This window comes from Urocampus carinirostris, chromosome 12, assembly GCF_059441175.1.
Source record: "Urocampus carinirostris isolate Australia breed hairy pipefish chromosome 12, RoL_Ucar_1.0, whole genome shotgun sequence".
NCBI lineage: Eukaryota > Metazoa > Chordata > Actinopteri > Syngnathiformes > Syngnathidae > Urocampus > Urocampus carinirostris.
The window spans coordinates 36,794,636-36,817,475 of NC_142360.1; the positions used below are offsets into that span (position 1 = coordinate 36,794,636).

General features: G+C 41.6%; 1 protein-coding gene and 1 long non-coding RNA gene across 2 annotated transcripts; both read right to left on the minus strand.

Annotated features, from left to right (window-relative positions):
• Positions 1–35: 35 nt before the first annotated feature.
• On the minus strand, positions 36–1,514 carry LOC148355787 (uncharacterized). Its single transcript, XR_015852206.1, has 2 exons — positions 1,265–1,514; positions 36–499 (listed from the first exon to the last, which is right to left on the minus strand). It is a non-coding gene; the product is annotated as an uncharacterized LOC148355787 (long non-coding RNA).
• Positions 1,515–15,846: 14,332 nt separating this feature from the next.
• Positions 15,847–22,419, minus strand: org (oogenesis-related gene). Its single transcript, XM_088349674.1, has 5 exons — positions 22,226–22,419; positions 22,088–22,162; positions 18,397–18,595; positions 17,646–17,797; positions 15,847–15,941 (listed from the first exon to the last, which is right to left on the minus strand). The coding sequence occupies exons 1-5, from the start codon at positions 22,280–22,282 to the stop codon at positions 15,918–15,920; spliced, it is 507 nt and encodes a 168-aa protein (XP_088205800.1). The 5' UTR covers positions 22,283–22,419; the 3' UTR covers positions 15,847–15,917.
• Positions 22,420–22,840: the final 421 nt, after the last annotated feature.

Consider the following 22,840-nt stretch of genomic DNA (forward strand, 5'->3'; position numbering starts at 1 on the left):
ATGTGACTGTTGGACAGAAAACAACTACAAATCACTCCAGCTTAAATAATAGTTTACTTTCAGAAAAACAAACTCACATTGGGCCAAAATACATAATAGTAAATAATGTGTCACAAATTTTAACAAAAATATACCAATACTTCCATGAAGCTGGAAAACACAAACTGGAACTTCATTGAGTTCTTAATAAAAAAACAATATTATCCTTTTATAAAACAAAGGGAAACATTGCAGAGATGTCACTGTTCTGGAAATTTGTCCACGAGCTTCCCAAAAAGGACGGGAACCGCTCAGTTTTGGCCACAGTTTCTTCGAGCCTTTTCCTCACTCCGGCAGACTCCGCTTTCAAAAAGTCAAGGAGTGTATCGTGCTTCCTTTTTTTTCTGGGTGATTTGGGGTTTGGCGCCGGATTAGAAGGTGCCAACGACGTGCCCGGTGGTGTGGATGGCGTGGTAGCTGTGATGGTGACCAGCTCTTCCACGGGACGTTCTACAGTGGCCTTTAGGTTGGGTGGAAAAAACAAGAATTACTTAATGCTGATGTATTGTACAAAAACAACTGAGTATAGGATGCTCAGCAAGTTGATGTGAGACAGGAAATTATAGGATGTGTTCTGGATAATTATTTGATAGTGAATAGATACACAAAATTGACATGTTATTCTTATGGCTGTATGAGCCTTCTATTGGCCAGCATCACATATGCTTTAGAATTGTCTCCACATTTGGACAACATTTTGAGAAGGTAATTAGTTTACTTAATATGTGTTTACAGAGAAGGCAGTGGACTATGTGATAGTAGTTTGTTTCAACTGTATTTCCACGTGAAATTCGGAGACATTACTCATAATGCATGATGAAAACTAATGCATTCTGATCTCACATGAAAGAATCATATTGTAAATAAAACACGACACCCGAAATTGTGTGCAGTAAACAAGCGCTTATGTCCAGAACGGTATTCTGACTATGCTCCTTTAGCGACTGGCCATGTACAGTAGATGTAAAAGGACGACTCGTTTAAGATAAAAACAGGGATGGGCTGAACCGTGATTTTCTGCCCAGTTATCCTACTTTAAAGTTTGTAGCGTGAAGATTTTTTTTTTGCCAGCTCCCTTGGTAGATTAGTGCACTTCGTAAAGTAGCGATTTTGCAATGTTCGTGTTTTAACGCGAAAATACGATTTTCTATTGCATTTACGTCTAACTAAGATATCTCAATACATTTTGTTGCAAATACATGCGTGGTTGTGGAAAACTACTTACATTTGTGCGGTTCCTTTCCGGGCATGTTTGTTGCTATTGAGAATTCGCAAAGCCTTCTGGGTAGTCACTTCGCCGCCAAGTGAGGTCGAGAGCCCCCTCGGTCTTGAAGTGGCTACGACATGGTTTGAGGGCACTTCTGCCTCGGTCTTGAGAGTATCGGGACACACCCCATTTTCACGTGAACGCGCAAACCGAGTGACTAGGGCACATAGCGAGTGAAAGTGCGAAGAATGGGACTCAGCCTAAGTCTCAAGTCCCCATGTCTGCCCGAAACTCAAAGATGACGTCCGAGCTTCGAAAATGTGTTAAGTCAGCTGATGGAGTCAATGTTTGGCTTGGAAAATTGCTGAGGGAGGCGATCCAGGAGAAAGGTCTGAAAGTTTGGAGGTGAGGCCGCCCTCTCTCGCTAGCTTGACTTTGATTTGTGCTTTGATGCATTTTTATGCAGTCTTCCCACTTGACCAGGCAATATAATTAACACTTAACTTATTCGATTCTATAACCTATAAATACGTTTTGTTTTATTCTAGAAAAATCTATTAAAAATAATCTGTACGTATCAAGCCTCTGGGAATGATTTCAGCAGCATAAATCAACATTAGGGCAGCACGGCGGCGCAGTGGTTAGCGCTTGTGCGGCACAGTTCATGTCATGGGAACCTGTCGTGGGATCAAATCCAGCTCCAGACTTCCTGTGCAGAGTTTGTATGTTCTCCCCGTGCTTGCGTGGGTTTCCTCCGGGAACTCCGGTTTCCTCCCACGTTCCAAAAACATGCATTTCAGGTGAATTGGCCGGTCCAAATTGTCCCTAGGTGTGAATGAGCAAGCGAGTTGTCTGTCCCCGTGTGCCCTGCGATTGGCTGGCAACCAGTTCAGGGTGTCCCCTGCCCACTGCCCGATGATAGCTGGGATGGGCTCCAGCACCCCCGGGACCCTACTGAGGATAAGCGGTACGGCTAATGAGATGAGAAATCAACATTAGACGGCAAGGATGGCTTCAATTGGATTTTTGTCCGCATATCAAAAAGCCTGACTTCCTAGACCAGACCAGGAACAGACGGGAACCGATTGCGTACGTTTTACTCAGTTTTATTTAGAAGGAGAAAAGGACTTTCGTCCACGATCCGATGATCGTCGGTCACGGGTAACAAAATAGCTGGAACGCGGAAGTGGCACTTCCGTGTCGAGCGAAGGTAGTCGTCGACAGCGAAAAAAAAACGGGTCGATGGCTGGGACGGAGGAGCAAAAACAAACAGGTCCAGAAAAAAGGTCAGCAACGGGAATCAGACAGAACAACAGGGCAGGATAGAGTCAGGAGTCACAAAAGTTTGCCTAGCGTGTAGCGTAGGTTCACAGACGATCCGACAAATGTTGACAGGAAAACGGGGGTTTAAAAAAAGAGGAAGCAGCCAATCAGGTGCCCCGCATCAGTAATCACGACAGGTCTGGTCCCGTAAAAGAACAGTATATCAAGGTTTCTTACGTTGTTAAATAACTGCCCTAACGATTATCCGATTCGTTTTTTTGTAAGACATCGACTCGACAATTCGTCGAAATAAACAAGATAGTTCAAGCGTGAACTTAGTCCGAGTTTTTCGAAAAAAATGGGTAGCACCATAACAATATTTTGCAAGATCCTCCGATGCAAATAGCGTCGAGGTGTCCGGAGAATTGAATCGCCGCGAGAAGCGTTTCGTCAGCCTTATTTTTATGCGACTCTCTTTTACAACTATGTATTATTTTGCTTATCCTTTATCGCCTGGAGTTTGGATTTAACACCCTGCTTCTATCGTTTGCTGTGGCCTTAATCGTTTCAACAAGTCATTTCCTCAGGGATGGTGGGGGGGGGGGGGGGTCGGGTGTTCATAAATCGGGGTAATAAAAACAACACCCTTCTTGTACATAGGCCACAAGATGAGTTTTCCTTAGAACGTATTCACGGCTTTGATTTCATGGGTGTAGCAGCTAACAGCTCCTTAGATACTTTACCAAACAGCGAAGTCTACCTGGACCAGAACAGGGCCAGATGTACTGAATGGTTTGGTCCGAATCAGTAAAACACATCCGCCTCGGTGTGGTGTTTTGAGAAATGAAGTACCGGTACGTACTGTTAAACCTTTGCACACTTCACAATGCTGTTGTTTAACGCAGTCTTTTCACTGGTGTCCATTGGCGGCCTGGTACCTCCTGTAACTTGCTAGGGTGGTGACTTTTTAAATTTTATTAAACGATGCCGCATTCGGTCTTCAAGGTCCGCCCCATTGGAGCTCCTGAGACAGCCCCGATTAATGTAATCAATGATCTTCTACTGGCAATTGACTCCGGCGCTTAATCACTGGACTGGACCTTAGTGCTGTCTTTGACACTGTGGACCATAATATCTTACTAGAACGGTTGGAAAAATGGATTGGTCTCTCAGGACCCGTCCTCTTATGGTTCAGATCCTACCTCTCCGATAAGACGTACTGTGTTAAATATGGTGAAAGGACATCTGAGCCCTTTAGTGTTACCTGTGGTGTTCCGCGAGGTTCAGTACTTGGCCCCCTTCTTTTCAGCATTTACATGATTCCATTAGATGATATTAATCACAAGTATAACATCAGTTTTCATTGCTACGCAGATGACACTTAACTATATCTGCCCAAAATACAGCGGAATGAAGCAATACGAAAAATCGCAGGCCATGAAATTTTCTAAAAAAAAAAACTGAAAAATGCACATCCCAATCCTCACAAATAGGAATTTTCGGGTTTTCCGAGCTGGTCCTGTAAAATCAAGTTAATTGGTGCGACAAAAAATATTAAGTTGCGGGGTTGCGCTGGGCACATTCCGGTTAATCAAAAAGTTAGTCAGGTTTCGGGTAGGGTCGGGTTGAAATACTTGCAGTTGGGGTCTGGCGGGATTTAATAAGCCCGATCGTACCTCGACTGAGCAACAACCATGGCTCATCATTGTCCCTTAGGGACAAGGCAAGAGTATGAGGTCAATATCACTCATAAGCCGTCATTTCACCACTTCTACTGAAGTTGCAAATGGAATCTCCAAGGGCAGTGCACTCCACAGCACCAGGGCCCAAATGCAACACTCTTGAACCTCCGGATTTCTTCTTGGCTCTTGGAATAACTAGTAGACCTGCGTTTTCAGAGCAAAAAAAACTGGAAAATTAAATAAAAAAGATATGAAGGGGCGGATCTATGCACAATTGTGGATAATACCAACAATACATTAAAGGAACAGGAGGCCAGGGCAGTTCACATAAAATCTGGCAAATGAGATCAAAAGTTCTCTTGTCCTAATTAAAAACCTCGTTGCAGCGTTTGGTACCAGATGCAAACATTTGATGCTAGTAATCCAGACAGGAGCTAACTGTTGATGCCCTTACAACTTCTATTGCAGCCTGGAAGGGGGATTACCTCATCTGCAGCCCTTTCAAAGGTTTCTTCATTTTCCAAAAACAGAGACTTGAGTTTTTCCTTGCCTTCATGTTGGTTTTAGATCAGGGATGGTATAAAAAAATCACATGCAGTAGCATGTTCCGTTAGGCCTCTGTCAGCGCAGTCCTAAATCGTCCCAACGCCTCTAATAAAAGTTGCTTCGGCCTTATAAATAAACATTTAAAAGCTCACGCCGTCCTCGTCCCCGGTGTGTCGTTAAGGGTCAGCCTCGGAATAGAACCATAAAGGTGCCCGTGGATTTTTTTCTGGGGTGATGGAATAAAATGCGAGCGCTTTCTCCGATTCCGAAACGGAGCTGACCTAAGCAGAGGATGACAGCAAATACAGTGGAGATAGCAAGAAGATTTTATGTCCTGGCGAGAGACAAAGTTGGATAAGAAGCCAAAGTAGTAACCCTTGAACGAAAACCCTAACCGTTTCGCACATTTACAGAATTGATGTCATGCCTAATTTGCAAACTGTTTTTAGAAGTCAGGAAAACTACAAGGATAAGTCATCAACACAGCCCAGAAAGCAATCAGTTGCTCTCTGCCCAGTCAAGAGTAGTGTCTTAGGTAGCGGGTTGTGAACCTGTTTTCAGTGGGACTCTGGCCTTTGCGTTGGCAAAAAATGTGCTCAGAAGAAAAATAAAAATAAAAAAATAAAAAAAGGAGGGTCAATTCAGTGTTCATTTTACCTGTGAAAAGTCATGAGACCCGGTGACTCGCATGCCCAAAAATCTATGGGTCCCAACAGAGATCTATGGCTCCCCAAAATTTTGTGTTATCGAGCTTGAAATTGTAAATCGGTGACAAATATATAATAAAAATCTATGTATTCATTCAGTTTTAATCATCAAATTATTAATTCATTTTCTGCATCAAATTATTGTTGGTAATAAACCGATTAAAGGGATAACCACAAACCTGTCTTTTTTTTATTTTCTCCTTTTATACTTCCTTTTTTTCTTAACTTCTTTATACAACATCATCATTCGTAATATAATGCATCAAAAGCAAGTGAGCCGTTTTAGAGCCGGCTCTCTTGAATGAGTTGAGCCGAAAAAGCCGGTTCTGTAAAAAAAGACGGACTTTCACTAGACAACTCGAACTCGGCGTGCAGACGAAAACTCGAACCGCGAGACCAAAACAACATCTGCCGGATCTGCCTGACAAAAAGTTTGGAGTGCGGTAAATTTTTGTTTAAAAAAAATGTAATCGGGTAATAATGACAATTTTGTGTCAAAAAAGTTGCGTCCCGGGGACACACGGTGATTTGAGACTATGCGTCCCCAGCAAAAATGATGCGTCTAGGACGCAGGGACGCGGGCAAACCAGAACACTGTCAATTACACTCCTTAACACTAGATGGCTATAATGCCTGCTCGATTTCCTTCTGTTCAGTCAATTGGAGTGTTTGAGAGGCACTGCATCTCATTTGATTGTGATTTGGTTGGTTTTATTTCCTTCGTCTATCCATAATAATGGGCCCCAAAACAGTTAGTGATAAGGGTAAGGTAAAGAGGAAAACTGACAACAAAAATCAAGTCAAAGAATAAAACGATTTAGGAACAGTGTACGAGTCTCCCACCAAAGCATTGCTGGAAGGTACAGTTAACAGTACCGTATTTTCCGCACTATAAGGCGCACCTAAAAGCCTTTATTTTTTTCAAAAACAGACCATGCGCCTTATAATACAGTGAGCCTTATATGTGGATCAATATTAAGTCGCAAAGTCTTGCAATTAAGGCAAGCAGTCGCCGACTAGATCTCCCCCTGAAGGCGAAGTAGTCCGCGGTGTATGCTGGGATTTATATACCGGCGTTTCATTTCCCAGCCAATGTGTCAATCATCATTTGAATCGATCACTATTGGCTAAAGTTATTCGGAGGTAAAGGGGGCGGATCTTTTTTATCATTTACAGGCTCGCATAGGCTAAAGGGGCAAAACAAAGCCTGCAATCGGCCGAAAAAGATGAATGTGAATAGCAAGTTTGGTTGTCTACGGCATAGAGGAAACATGTTTTACCATTCTGTATTTGTAAATATTTTACTCTCCTGGATTTACTACACTCACGGATATAAGAAGACCATGGTTGCACATTATTATTGAACGCAACGACTTCGGTGAGCTACTCCGGCTATATATTTTCCCAGTATCTTGTTTCAGAGTGATCTCGATGTTTCTGTGATGGGTCTTTTTTTTAAATTAAACTAAATTCCAAGTGTTTATTGTCATATGAACAGTAAAGTTGCGAGCGAAAAAGAAAATAGAAACTAAGGAATGGTTGGCATTTTTTGAATCCCAAGACTTTAACCTTCGGAATAATGGAACGATGCATTTGAGTGACATCGTACGGACACCGCATCCGCACGTGTCTACGACACGTATTTGCTTCTTTGCAAGCTTTGGGAATGTTAAGGGGGTAATAAGTTGGACTGAACTATCTGACTGTTTTGTCCACGTTCCCATTGTAGCGCCTTATAATCCGGTGCGCCTTATGTATGGAAGATATAGGACCAAAAACTATTTTTTGGGCGGTGCGCCCTATAACCCGCTGCGCCCTATAGTGCGGAAAATACGGTAAATTGCTAACTTGCATCCATGAAATGTAATACAGTAAAATAGCCAGAAGGGCTCAGCAGCTTGGAATCAACTCCAAAAGGAAAGTGTACAATATCTCTCGATGCCAAGCTGTTTACCCCCCACCCGGCGGCAGCCAATGAACAATTCGAATGCACAGGACCAGCCGGTAATCATGCTGTGGGTAAAACGACACGTGGCGAATGTGAACATTTCAAGGAGACTGTTGGGGTAGTGAAGCGCAAGCGTACACGGCAGGTTAAGCATTTTTCTGCTGGCTGACGTTCCGGTATCAAATCATCACGCGGTAGATCATCGCCTGTGGGTAGAAGCGCCACCTGCTGCCTTTCATTCGGGTTGTCAGCAACTTGTGTTTCTGCATTGTGTAATATCTTTTTGTGCAAGGTGCAGCGGTTATGTTAGGTCCTCAACAAATAATCCTGCAACTTATCATTATTAAAGCTATTCTTACAAGTGCTAGACTACACATCCCTGTTGCATAACGTTGAAAACACTAACTAGATCCAGACAGAAGAGCAGCTTCAGCGACAGACTTCTGTCACTGTCTTGTACCACGGACAGACTGAAGAGATCTTTTCTTCCTCATGCAGTGAGGCTCTTTAACTCCACCCAGCGGAGTAAAGGCCCACATTAAACCACACCCCCTACATTGCATTTTACCGTACTTTTATTGCAGTGTGTATTTTATGTAGCACGATTTAAATACTCTATACAACACGCTACAGTGGGTATTAGCACGTCACATTGGGTATTTGTATATTGTATTCCTTTTGCTTTATTATTGTATTGTTCTCAGCGAAGGGATGCTGCTGGAAATGTGAATTTCCCTGCGGGGATGAATAAAGTATCTATCTAGATCCAAACAAATAAATCATGAAAATAAGGAAACAAAAGGCACACCAACTAGAAAACCCAGAGAGCAGTCCGAATCGAGCCCAAATGCCTTGGGAAGAGAACCCGAAAGCCAGACAGAGCCATCAGAAGAAAGCCCAAGAGCCATCAGATGAAAACCCGGGAGCCTTGAGAAGAAAGCCGAGAGCCAACAAAACCGAGCAGGAGAGCCTTCAGAAAGAAGCTCCAGAGCAGTCAGAAGCGAGCCAGAGAGCCAACAGAAGCGAGACTGAGAGCCATCAGAAGAAAGCCCAAGAGCCATCAAATGAAATCCTGGGAGCCTTGAGAAGAAAGCCCGAGAACCGACAGAAGAAAACCTGGGAGCCTTGAGAAGCGAGACATGAGAGCCTTCAGAAAAAAGCCAGGGAGCCGTCAGAACCTAGCCGGAGAGCCCACCCGCCGCCTATACAGATTATGCAGAAGCGCAGAGACGACTTTGGCAGTTGAAGGGAGGACTATTCTTTTGCAATTCAATGTCAGAGCAAACGAAAACATCTGTGGATGCTCGACAAAAAAAAAACTTGCCGCGCTCAAGAAACTGGCAAGATCCCGAGCTGAAAAACTAGGGCTGCAACTAACGAATAATTCAGTAGCCTATTAATCAGTTAATGTTTAGGGTTTATACCACACATGTTCATTCTTAAAATTAGGACAGCAGTGTTTGTCTGATATAAGGATATCGGCCTTTTTCCAAAAGTATAGTGCATGGACCAACAGATTAATTGGTCTTTTAGAATCCCCTTTTAAGTAGAACAAAGACCATTTTTGTTCCGAGTGGGCACAGTACATGTAGTGTTCCTCCTCACAATCATGCAGATATGTAGAAAAAACATTCCATGCACCTTGGGAAATTTAGTTTCATAGTTGACCGATTTGGGTCATATCTGCTAAAGCAGTGACGTCATTGGACGAAAACAAGACTGAAACAATGGTGGATCCCATTGACAAAACATATGTGGCAGCTCCAAAACAGACGGCAATTGTAATGAAGGGCAATTGCATAGAGCTCATTTCTGCTTTGAATTGGAGTTTTGCATACCGTGCCGCTATGGGACTTGTGACTGTTTTGGCAGAGTTTTGTGCTTTGATCTTCAAAAGCCTCGTGAGAAAAGCTCACCTGCTGCCGTTACGGCGTGTGTTCCTTTGTCTTCTCTCAGATAGGCGATTGTGGGTTTTCCTTAGTGTTTTTCGGCGCGTGTCTCGCAGCTGGTATAATATTGTCCGGCGGGCTCCCCATAAGAGTCGAGACCACGAAAGGCTTCCAGTTTTTTTTAGTCCCGGTTATCCCGAGTTATCAGCAGGCTAGCCACATAGCCTGCCCTGTCCATTGGTTTCTCCCCGTCTTGATTTGTGTTTGTTGCTGTATCTACTTTTCAGTGATGGTTGCCAGTTGGCTGCTTATTGCGTGTTTTGGTATGCCAACCTGGCATTTTTCATCTGTTAACCCTCTTTAGCAGCCGGCTAGCCAGCCATGTCCATCGGGTTTATTCCCGTCAGGATAGCCCCTGCTAGCTCTTAGTGTTATTTTTGCCAGGTAGTCCCATTTTGGTTGCTTTGTGGTACCATAACGATCCACCATCAGACATCATAGGTGCCGCCACGAGCGGCAGCCTTTCCAGCGGCTCAGTGTTATTTCGCTCTTTTTGTAATTTATTGTTTTTGTCTGCTTAAATCTTCGGTGTTTCTTATCCTGTTTGACAACTACACTTTGGATGACTTTCTATCCTATGGTTATGGGTTTTAACGCACAAAAATGCATTTATTCGAGGAATCAACTCCTTGACCTGAAAAATTCTCGTGCCGGCGTAATGAGGGGGGCCCTATCGTGGCTGCAGAGCCAAAGCTAAGGTGAAGGCTAAGCGGCGATACAAGCCTTCGGTTCAGTCCGTGGGAAATGTGAACTCTCTACCAAACAAGACCGACGAACTGGCTGTGCTAGTGAAAAACATCAAAGCGCACGTTTCCGTAAAACACAGCAAACTGCACTCCCGTCTAGCATCCCGGACGCTAACGTGGAGCTACCCGGCATCAGCGCTGTTAGGGCAGACAGAGACACAAAAGCCTGCAGGAAGTGGAGAGGAGGCGGACTCGCTACCGATGTGGTGTAACCCTGGGCAAAGATTTCCATCTGCTCCAGGGACGTCGAACTCTTGGCCTAGCGTGTGACGTCATCCACTCTGCTGTTGCTAAACTACAAACACAGCACCCCGAGGCCATCCTGTTAATAATCAACACAAGGATACTGCCCAGTCAAGAGCAATGTCTCAAGTGTGTGAAGTGTGAATTTCCCTACGGGGATGAATAAAGTACCTATCCATCACCAGTGACACAACACGTAGGTATTCTCCACAAAACTACCAAACCTTGGCTTAATACACTACCTCTTCAACGAACGCGTAGGGTTGCTAGGGTGCTTGTATTCTTCACATGACGTCACCTGCATCATCTCGGAAAATAATTAGAAGATACTGATAAAACATAGAAATTTTATGCAAAAAACGTACTATTTCTCACTTTTTGCATGATTTAGAATTACATTTTTCTTATAATGACAGTATTTTTTTCCAAACCAAGAAACTAGCTCTTTTTTCAAAGCAAATCAAAAAGCAACAGAGACACTCTAGTATGGACTAACCAATCAGTTCTTTGATTTTCTTCTTAGACACACCGATTGATTTTCTCAAAACCAGGAAAGTAATGATCTGACAAACACAAAATAAATATTTTTTTTTCAAAGTAAATCCAAAGAGAATCAACCCATCCACTCTCAGAGGACTAGAAATCTGAAAAATTTACAATTGAAGGAAAACCATCGGAGCTTCATGGCCTAGAAACCTTTCCTCTTTAAGATTCTCCAAAAGTAGCTGGAGGTTAAACGATGCCAAGGAGCTGCTAATTTCACAGGCTTAGTCGCGCTCACGAGCAAAGCCGAACTTGAAATATCAGGCCGGGTTCCCCGTTAAGCGCTCGGGATTAGCGCAGATCAACTCGGGAGCTTCCTTCCACCTCCCCGCTACGGAATGCTCTGCAAACTCAGTCAAGATGTTAGTTGGTGCAGATAGTAGAGCCGCCTCTGTCAAGAGGGTCATCGGGACTATTATACTAATCCCGCCACCTATAGTTCGGCACCTAGGGGATGGTTGACAGTATTCATCAGGGCGTATATGGGTCGATTATACACTGAATGAAGCCTCACATTTCTATAAATATCTATGTGGTGCTCCCTGAACTGTCAAACACTGGCTTAGGTAGCAAACTTCTCACAAATAATCGATTGACCAATTGAATTGAAGAGTTTATTCTTCTCAACTCGTCTCGCCTTCAATGAGGACCACATACTTTTATGATGATTTTTATCAGGAAAACGGATGAAAAACCTGTTAGTTAATATAAAGGGTTGCCTACACAACAATTCTCTTAACGGTTTTTGAAAGTTCAACATACAATGCTGCCTCTACTTAGGAATGTTTATGTGCAAAAGTGTTAGGCTACAAAGTACCTGAACGGGAAAATATTGCTTCTAGTCGCAAAGGTGGTTTAAGATACGAAATCATAAACAGTACGCACTCCCAGTTTCCCTGAATGTAAACTGGTTATTGCTTAAAACTGCCTGGCAATCTGTGCTCCCAGCATGCTCTTCGTGTCACCGTCAAGGTTTAGACACAAAGAGGAGGGGTTTCACCAAGATAGCGCGGAGGAGGACACAGCCATCATTCCATCAGCGGCGGCGCAGTGGTTAGCGCGTGTGCGGCACAGTTCTTAAGTCTTGGGAACCTCCTGTGTGGGTTCAAATCCAGATACCGGAGTTCCTGTACGGAGTTTGTATGTTCTCCCCGTGCTTGCGTGGGTTTCCTCCGGGCACTCCGGTTTCCTCCCACATTCCAAAGACATAAATTTCAGGTGGATTGGCCGGTCGAAATCGTCCCTAGGTGTGAATGAGCGAGCGAGTTGTCTGTCCCTGTGTGCCCTGCGATTGGCTGGCAACCAGTTCGGGGTGTCTGATGATTGCTGGGATGGGCTCCAGCACCTCTGCGACCCTACAGAGGATAAGCGGTGCAGCTAATGAGATGAGGTTTCAGACAGCTAGTAAAATTTGAATTCATAACAAATATTAGTCTCTTTTTGTATTAAAACTTTAAGGCACATTAAGTTTTTACAAATATCTGTTCCAACAAACCGTTAACCTAGCCTCATCTCAATAGTCATAGTCGGTATCAGCCTTGAACCCTAGATATCAAAAAGACAAATCTATTCCATTTCTCTCTACTTCCTCAATCCACTTCCCCTTCTTTCTCCCCCACTCATTTTACAATTTTGGGATTTTTAGTATGGATGGGCTTGATTTAAAATACATCACCGTCTGAAATGTTACACATTTAGCTGCGTTATCCAGCCTTAAAATTATATTCCCTCCACACCACGCTGTGCCTATTTATTCAACAGCAAGCTGCAACGCCAGCAGGAAACCACTTTTTAATGAGTGGAATCGGATTGCAGCTTCTACAATCTTCAAGGCACACCGTTTCACCAAGTGATATTATATTAAAACACGATTCAGATTCAATAGATGACTGGGAATTTACAATCGAGTTAAAAGACTCAAGCTCCTGGAGTCCTCTGCAGGTATTATAAGGAAAGAGCTAGAGCATCACTGCCACCTTGTGGTGGTAACGGAAACTGACAAAGCCGATGGGATTGCCTCAGGAACTCGTCAGATAAATTTTCAGCAACTCTGCATTGCAGCAAATTTTAATAAGACAAAGTCGACCAAGAACTTAAAGATGTGCACTGAAAGACCAATGAAACCAAGCTGGTGTTTGACTCAAGACATTTTATTTGGATTTAGAAAATGACAATTTACAAAAAAAGGTTAAAGAACATGGCTAGGAAATTCTGTCGGGGTAGTGAAGCGCAAGCGTACACGGCAGGTTAAGGGTTTTTCTGCTGGCTGACTAGGATGAGGGCTCCTGGGGACCCTGCAAGGGGAGTCAAGTTCAGCAATGTAAAGATCTATAAACGGGCTTGAAAATAAATCGCTGGTTAAAAAGATGGGTTGTGCAGTATACTGAAACAGCTCAACAATCTAGTTATATGTTTAGTATCTTGGCCGTTTATCTTAAGTGCATTCTCTCCGGCTAGCCTGCTCCGAACAAGAGTATCCACAAAAATACATCCGGCACGTCTGCAGTCTATTGTGTAAAAAAAGTAATGGGGGACATTGCATTTATTCAACTAGCCTGCATTCAAATTCATACATGTAAGCCAAGTTGCAATTTCTTTAAACTGTATAATTCTAAGAGTCTTGTAGCCATTCATGTAGTAAATTGCTGGTAGGCCATGGTTTATGTCAAATGGCCTTCAGCGCTTCAATGAGTGTATACAATGCCGTTTAAAATAGAAGTGTAATGTAACTAACCACAATAGCTCAGTTTTTAGTATATTTTGTTACATGCCACACAATTTAGGTGCAGTAGATTCTCAGAGGGGAGAGAGAAGAAAAAAAAAAAAAAAAAAAACAAGACTTAGCTTTCATAATAGGCAGGGTTGGGTAGAGTTACTTTAACTTGATTACTTTCAATTACTTTTGGATTACTCCAATACCAAATATGCTAAGACAAAAGAAACTATATGAATAAAATTATGACTAACAACACGTGGTAAGCTTTCTCTCCTGGCTTTGATCTCCGGCAAAACTAACATAAAATGCGACAGAAACAAAATGAAAATAAATCCAAACAGCTTGCCACATCATTTTTTGCCGTTCCATGTATTTCGTTACTCCCCAAGCCTGCACAAAATTGAGTCATTTTATTCATATTTAGTTTCTTTTGTCTTTTATTAGCATATTTGGTATTGGAGTAATCCAAAAGTAATTGAAAGTAATCCAGTTAAAGTATCCCTACCCAACCCTGATAATAGGCACACCACGAAGACTGTGCGATTGAACAAGTAGTTCAAAAGTTTTGTTTTTTTTTAAAGTAGCAGTGTCTGCTGTTGACTGTACCAACTCAAAACTATTCTGTAATTTCAAACAATAGGATTGCTAAATCCTAATATTTAGTTGCATGGCCATAGTTTTTTTATAACCGACATCTGTGTGGCATAGAGTCAATTTGTGACATCTGTTATTTCACTTCATGATTCCAAAATTTTACACTTCTTTGTTTTGCTTCGCAAACAGAATTTTTGATATCACCCCACACGATTGAATTGAGATCATGAGATGGGGCTGGCCTCTCCAGACCATTAATTTTATTGGTTTGGAACCAAGACTGTTAATCTACTGATTTGTTTGGGTTTGTTGCGTTGTTGAAATGCTAATTTCAAGGGCATGTCCTCTTCAGCATAAGGCAACATAACCTCTTTAAGTATCTTGACATACAAACATCCATTAGCTTTAGTATGCGATAAATGGGCCCAACACTGGACTAGGAGAAACATGCCCAGACCATGATACTTGCACCACCATGCTTCACTGTCTTGAATGTGAAATCAGAGTTTAGGAGTCTTTCACATGGGCTATGGACCCCCAAAAATGGACAATTTTACTTTCATCAGTCCACACCTTTTGATTTTTCCCTAAAAATGATTTACTCGAGAGATTAGTTGCCACACTGCTTTTTCTTTTAACATACCCCTTTGAACCATTTAACCAATTGCACAGCCTTTGAAGTGTGCCCATTATGAATGCTGGATCCTGTTATGCTGAGGAACTACTGGTAACTTTGGCATGGAATAATAAAACTATACCAAAAACCAGTGATATACGGGTTAGTCACATAGCACTGCACTTACACGTTTGAGATTCTAAAAAGTGACAGAAACTTGAAAAGATGGTATCAATTAGGTTTCTAACAAGTGTGATACATAAAATTTATCTATTCCCTCAGAGAGGTTTGCCTTTTATGAAAGAAAACCAAAAAAACATGAAAAATTGGCATACGTGCAACAGATTATGCCAAAATACCAGCCAAACTAGTTCAAGCTGTGCTTATCATCATTAAGCCTAAATTTAATTCCTCTTTTGGGCAACTCCGCACCAACTCATGTCATCACGTAGATCCATATGACAAGAAATGTAGAGCCAAACACCCGTAATAATTTGTTGGCGATGTAGGGATTTTCCACGATTTGTAATGATTAATCTTAGCATCCTTCTAGTTTGTTTACAATGTAATCCATGTATTAGAATCACCTTTATCATTGTATTGCTACAATGAAATGACGGTTTACTCATGTATTTTAATTCTAATTGGCAAAAGAAACTAGACTAAAATGCAGTATTTACATCTAATATGAGGCATCCAAAAAAAACACAACTAAGATATGCACGCCAAGTAAAACAGCACAATATTTTGAAAATTAAGTCCAAGTTTAAATAAAGTAAATACAATCATGATGTACGTGCTACACTAGACTCTTCTCCAACCAGATTGGCTAGAAACTCAAATTTAGTCCAACTCATTCTTTGATCCTTGCTTTTAACAACAGTTGCACTCATTCTCGGAAAAAACTCTCAAACCCCACTCCTCCCAGTTTCCCCTTTGAGCTACCCAATTCACATAGGTCACTCTTCAAAACTGAATTTCTCCAAAAAAGGTAAAAGATTTGTCAGCAAAGATGTGCAGGGAGAGACCCAAGAAACAAAGCTCATCTTAATCCAAGACATTTTATTGGGATTTAGAAAATGACAATATACAAAAAAGGTGAAAGAACATGCCGAAGACTAGGATGAGGGCTGCTGGGGACCCTGCAAGGGGAGTAAAGCGCATCAATTTGACACTCGAACACAGCACGATGAAATTTCTCACCCTCTCCACATATTTAATAACCACCAAGCTTTCAGAGCAGAACACTTCATTCTTGGGGTTCAGCTACGACGAAACACCAGCGCCAAATAGCTGCTCATTTATAGCAAGCATCAATTCAGGGTAACCTCAAATCTCCTAACTGGGCGCTCTTTTCATGGATAAATTCAAGGACCTTTTAAAATCAAAATTTTCCAGTACCATTAAAAGTAAAAAAAACAGCGCAAAGCAAAAGAATGAGAGCATTAACCTTTGTTTCATACCACCACTGTAGCTCCAGCCTTTTTTTGGAACCCCAAAAATCGGTTGCAGCCCAACTAGCTTTTAACTTATTTTAGAATCCTACATCACGTTTAAGACACTAGCCCTACACCAAAACCTAGCCTTAACCCAGTTACAAACTGTAACCCTAGCGCTTAACCCGTTTTGGAACCCTACAGTCAGTTTAGAACCCTAATACGCAACTCAAACCGCAGTTCCTAACCCTGCACCTAACTCAAGTTGAAACCTTAGCCCAGACCCTAAAAATTCAGTTTAATAACCTAATAAGAGTTTATAACAATACAACCAATCCCATTTCAGAACCATTATATGCAAGTTTAAAACCTTATTTAAAAGCCCAAACCATGCTCCTAACCCAACACCTACCCCAAAAAACAAGGCAACAATTTCAAGCACTTTACAAACATTACAAATTCAGGCATTTAAAGATTTTAGGTGCCGGTACAAACCCAGTCAAGATCAAAGTCTCGAAACAACACTAAGCCCCAGGATATGGCGTCCCCGCCTTACAGATTGGAATAACAGGTCTTTCCATCATTTTGCATATTCAAAATTATACAAAACACCACCTTAATGTGGCTCGTCTGCCAATATCCTATAAATGCTTTTCCTTTGGGTTTGAGTCCTAAAGATGCCGAGAGGCTATTGGCTGAACTACCTCCCACAAGGCCTCTTCATCTTGAATGCATTTTGCGATTACACTATTTATTCACTATGCACTGATGCTAAAGAGAAGCAAAACCATAGAAACGAAGTTTGTGATCACCCAACGGTAAGGTTTTGCGTGTCCAAAAAGTACTAACTTTTCGGAGTAGACATACAAGATGTTGGGTTACTATTAATTTGTATCAGGCATCATGGAGATGCCAATAGGCTATATGCTCAACTTCGTCCCACCATGCCCTTCTCTTCGATCAGCTGAGAATCATGTGTGCTTTGTAAAGACTTCATGAGATAGCCAATACATAAATTATATCACACTATGGGTCCTAAGACTTGTAGTTAAGCTAAAGGGAGAAGTAAACAAGGTAATTATTGATAAGACGATTAACGCAACTAAGGGCATGACAATCCTCAATGTTAACATAATCCACCATTGCATTTCTCCCCCTGCATCATCTCAAGTCACACCATAGCTAATTATATCTTTTACATGTTTGTCATTTAATCCTCGTGTGTGTAATACAAGAAGTACTTACTATTTTATTCTAATGTTTTTATCTGGGGTACAGAACCAATTCCAAGTTTCCATCCCCTGCTATACAGAAATTTCACTTATCAATCCCCACCTCAGAACAGATAAAATTATATCCCGAGATTTGTGCCATTGGGATTTAAAACCCCTCCTGAAAACTTGGACCAACCTCATAGTTCGGATCCAAGCATGGAACTTCATAAAAACGCTCCGTGAGCGCCACCGAAGAGGTCTCATCTTCCTCCTCGCTGTCATCTTCTACATCGTCCAGCCTCCTCTTGCTGCCCTTCCCACATGGTTTGGTGGGAGAGACTCTTATTTCTAGAGATGGGACATGAGCCATCATTTAGGACAGGGCTGTCAAACTCATTTAAACTTGGGGGCCACATGGTAAGAATCACTCTCACGGGGCCAGCCAAGTTTATTAAAGAGAAAAAAAAAAACAGTAAAGCAAAAAAGAGCGAGAGGAGAAAGAGCAAAAACAGGAAAAGAGCGGCGCGTAAAGAAAAACAAGGGAGACAAAAAATTTGTGGCAGACAAAGGACAAAGTGAAAGAAAAAAATGAATTGTGAAAGACTAAAACGAGAGCAAGTGAGAAGACTGAAAGGAAGAGAAGAGAAACGGTGACAGGAAGAAAAGACAAAGACAAATATGGAGAAACAGACACTAAAATTGATAAATAAAAAGGAGAAGCCAAAAAGACGAACAAAGGAAATGGCTCATTTACTTTGAGAGGGGCATGGCTTTTGCGACATCAGGTGGACATATTCTAAACTGCAGCTAGTTTTTCCTCTCCGTGTAGTCTCGTCGGATTAAAACTACGAAAAACGACCTCACTGCTCATTAGGGTTGGAAATTTGCCCCATTCAAGTTGATTAACTTAATCCTTCGATAACAACCACACAGGAAGCTAGCATTACCTTGCGAGAGGACGCAGCCAATGGTAGCAGACACAGGGTATCCCAGTCTACTTTGCAGCCAAATGGGGAGGACGCCGAGCAGCAGGCGACTGAACGGGTGGAGGCGCTTTCGTGCAGTCAGCCATTGGCGTGTGGGACTGAAGACGGTAGCCAGGTGCTTGGGTTTTTTGAAGCCCAGCACCCACCAAAAGCCGTGGACCTGACGACAAATACTGTGATAAGACTACTCCAACGGATCAGTATTCTGAGATTCTCAGACTTAAAATTCTGCGGGCCGGCAGAGTTAAATTGGTCCAGCCAGTCTCCCTACTTGTTTTAATGGAAAAAAATAATTTTGAATGCCACATTTTCACGACCGTAAAGCGCACATAAAAGGTCTGACTTTCTACAAATCGTGTGGCACGCCCAGTGTGTAGCTGCAGAGCTTAATGCTAAATTCCGATTTTTGGCCAATAATCAGATATTTTTCCAAATAAATGCTGACCTATGTCTGTGGTTTCTAGAAGTCCCGTTTAATTTCCATCACATCCCTCTTCCGCAGAAAAAGGGCGCGGGACATAACACGCAATGCATTGTTCGCGGAAGTGCTCATGGATGCTAACACCTTGGCTTATCTAGCAATTTGCAAGAAGTGTCCCCTCAAAATATTAAAGAATCAAACACCTTATGTTCCGTAAATTGCAATAATCTGTGCAGCCCTTTGACACGCCTAGTGATGAAGGGCTATACAAATAAAGGGCGACTTGACTTACTGACCTGCAACTTGAGCACAAGTACTGGCATGGTTTTAACATTTAATGGACTACATGTACATGTGAAAATATATTTAATAAACTCATAAGTTGCATGTTACAGTAACTTCCTGTTACCCATGGAAGAAGAACCAGCAATACTGATAGTTAACACTATAATCAACTTAGCCAATGCAATACCGTCAGCATCGGAACACTAGTAATTTTTTGTCAGATTAGCCGAGCATATTTATTGTGCATTGACCTCCCATCTCGGTTACCATCCTTTGTGGGTGCGACTTATTTGCTCCAATTGTCTATGATTTAATACTTAACGCAAGGGAAATGTTTATCCTCAATCAGGGGTTAGGAACCTTTTTGACCCAAAGCGCCATAAATGCAAAAATGTTAAAAAGAAATTGAGAGCCACATCATATATTTTCAGACAAATTTGAAAAAACTGCCAAACACGCTCTAGACAAAAACCAATTCTTCAGCACATTTTATTTAACCGAGTGTAATTTGATTTAATAAAATGTATGAAATGATAATGCCAAATCCTGAGTCCCAAATTAATGTAAATATGCCATTTACAAATTGTCTTCCACCTCCAGTTAAGAGCGTTGAGGCCATTTTTTTCCATGAAATTTGTCCTTAACGGTTTCAAAACAATGTGCATGCAAAGTTATTTTGTAAAAATGTCACCAATTACTGCAAACGATAATCATATCGTCATTCACTTTCGGTGTGGACTGCACTGAGAGAGTGAGAGAAAGAAGGAAGTGCAGGGATCCGCCCACCTGTACTGCTCACCCAATCCAAGTCATTTGCCAGCGTTTTTATTTACCAGTTTAAATGGTTTCTTATCGAACTACTGCATTAAGGTGCTTCGGCTTTATATGGACCAAAATCGGAATGAAATCACTTGACTTTGGAACGCCACAGAGAGATGTGCAATACAGGGGAACCTCTGTTTTCGAACACCTCTCAGTTCGACCAAAAATTGAGAAATTCTTGCTTCGCTGTTAGGTCAAAAAAAAAAATCGGAGTTCGAACGCTGGTACGCTAGGGTGCGATGCTGAGCGGCGTACGGGTGTTTTAGCCCCTAATATAGCCTCCGAAGAAGGTCGGTGCAAGCAGGACAGGTGAAAAAAAAAAAAAAAAAGTTGTTCGTCCAACTATTGCCTTTAGGAAAGACATAATAGCTAAATGTGAAAGGTGTACGAATTTCCGATCTTGCTAGTGAATACAGCATGGCTAAATCTACTATCAGTACGATAGTAAAGAATAAGGAGGCTGTGAAATGCGGCTAAGGAAGTTAGCGCTATAAGCAAGCAACTGCCGCAAGTTTTGGAAGAGATTGAAAAACTTTTGAGGATTTTTCTCTCCCCACCGTCCACCACAAAAGAAATCCTACTCATAATCCTTTTTTTAATTTTTAATTGTTCATGTTAGCGTAATCTTTCGTACGGAAGATTACGCTAACGCGAACGTACGATTAGCTTCATGGTAAACATTCAGGGTGTTGGAACGGATTAAAACGATTTTACATTACTTTTAATGGGAAAAACGATTTTCGGTGATCGACCAAATCTGTTTTCGAACAGGGTTCTGGAACGGATTATGGTCGAGAACTGAGGTTCCACTGTAGTTGGATTTTTTCCACTGTAGTTGCATTTTGGAGCCATGCGTACCGTATTTTCCGCACTATACGGCGCACCGGGTTATAGGGCGCTACAATGGGAACGTGGACAAAACAGTCAGATAGTTCAGTCCAACTTATTACCCCTTAACATTCCCAAAGCTTGCAAAGACGCAAATAAGTGTCGAGAACACGTGCGGATGCGGTGTCCGTACGATGTCACTTAAATGCATCGTTCCATCATTCGGAAGGTTAAAGTCTTGGGATTTAAGAAATGCAAACCATTCCTTAGTTTCTATTTTCTTTTTCGCTCGCAACTTTACTGTATATATGACAATAAACACTTGGAATTGAGTTGAATTTAAAAATAGACACTCCATTCCATCCATTATCTGCACCGCTTATCACTGAAACATCGAGTTCAGTCTGAAACAAGATACAGGGATAATATATATATAGCCGGAGTAGCTCATCGAAGTTGTTGTGTTCATAATAATGTGCAGCCGTGGTCCTCTTATATCCGTGAGTTTAGTAAATCCAGGAGAATAAAATATTTACAAATACAAAATAGTAAAAAAATGCTTTCTGTATGCCGTCAGCCACGTGCTATAGGCATTCATCTTTTTTGGCCAATTGCAGGCTTTGTTTTGCCGTTCAAGCCAATGCCAGCCTGTAAATGATAAAAAGGATCCGCCCCTTGACCTCCGAATAACTTTAGCCAATAGTGATCGATTCAAATGATGATTGACACATTGGTTAGGTTAGCCAATGAAACACCGGTAAATAAATCCCAGCATACACCGCGGACTACTTGGCGTTCGGGGGGAAATCTAGTCGGCGGCTACAAGTTAGTTGCAAGACTTTGCGAAGTAATATTGATCCACTGTATGATAAGGCGCATGGTCAGCTTTTGAAAAAAATAAAGGCTTTTAGGTGCGCCTTATAGTGCAGAAAATACGGTACTCATGAAAAGCGCCATCTATGTTCCCTACCCCTGCCCTTGATCTAGTTTCTCAATTTTGCTCTAAAAATGCAACAGATCAATACATTTGGATTTAAAAATGTAAAATATGGGTCCAAAGATCTCAAAACTATGGGAAACTTATAACACCGTTTCTGATACGTAATCCATCGAAATAAAACAATTTAAATCAAATTAACCGAAACGAAAAACTAGGTAATTTACCGAGGCATTGACGTCACCAATGTAAAACTGAAAGATACATTTTTTAAAAATGTGCACACACGTGAATGAATAATGACAAAAGTAAAAAATGAAATTAGAATGTAATATTTAATAAAAAAGCACGTGACTTACCACCGTTCGAAAAGGCCAGAAAAGCCCCCGTAACACGAAGCGAAGCGCGCCATATTGTCTCACCGCCACAGCACCCTGCTCAGACGGCCAAACAAATGTAAAACAAGCACACAACGCAAATAAATGTTATTACATTACCTCCAAACATTCTGGCTGCTCCTCCGTCTCCCTACCCAACTCTTTTAGCCCGGCCATCGAGCTAGTTTACCGACCAGACGTAGCGAAGACCGAGTTAAAATAAAAAGTAAAATAAAAAAGGTTAGTGGACAATGGCGGACATGGACACTACACGAGTACACGTAAATGTACTCTTGGGGGACGCTGAGGTCAGCCAATCAGAATTCACATACGCACCTGTGCGTAAAAAGCGCCATCCAATCAGTGCAAAGTAACAATTAAGGAAAGTCACGTGGTTCACAAGCGCGCGAACTGGCAGGAAGTATGATTTTTTTTTCTCTGTTGTAGAAATCTACTTAATTCTTTTAAATTATTTTAGTTAAACTACTGTTAATTTATTTATGTGTTTTTATCAAAATAATTTTAAAAAATAACATGTCACCATTGCTTGAGAAAAATATAATTTTGTGATTATTTCAGCCGGACAGTGTGTGATATTTGACCAGGGTTGGGAAGGGTTACTTTAACTGGATTACTTTCAATTACTTTTGGATTACTCCAACACCAAATATGTTGATAAAGAAACTCAATATGAATAAAATGACTCAATTTTGTTCAGGCTTGGGGAGTAACGGC

Bases quoted from the DNA above. Each gene is read 5' to 3' on its own strand.
- org (XM_088349674.1), bottom strand. From the start codon at position 22,282: ATGGCCGGGCTAAAAGAGTTGGGTAGGGAGACGGAGGAGCAGCCAGAA. The intron at 22,163-22,225 runs GTAATGTAATAA...CCGTCTGAGCAG, and splicing joins AGCAGCCAGAATGTTTGGAG to GGTGCTGTGGCGGTGAGACA. The intron at 17,798-18,396 runs GTAATGCTAGCT...TCCCATCTCTAG, and splicing joins TGGCTGCGTCCTCTCGCAAG to AAATAAGAGTCTCTCCCACC.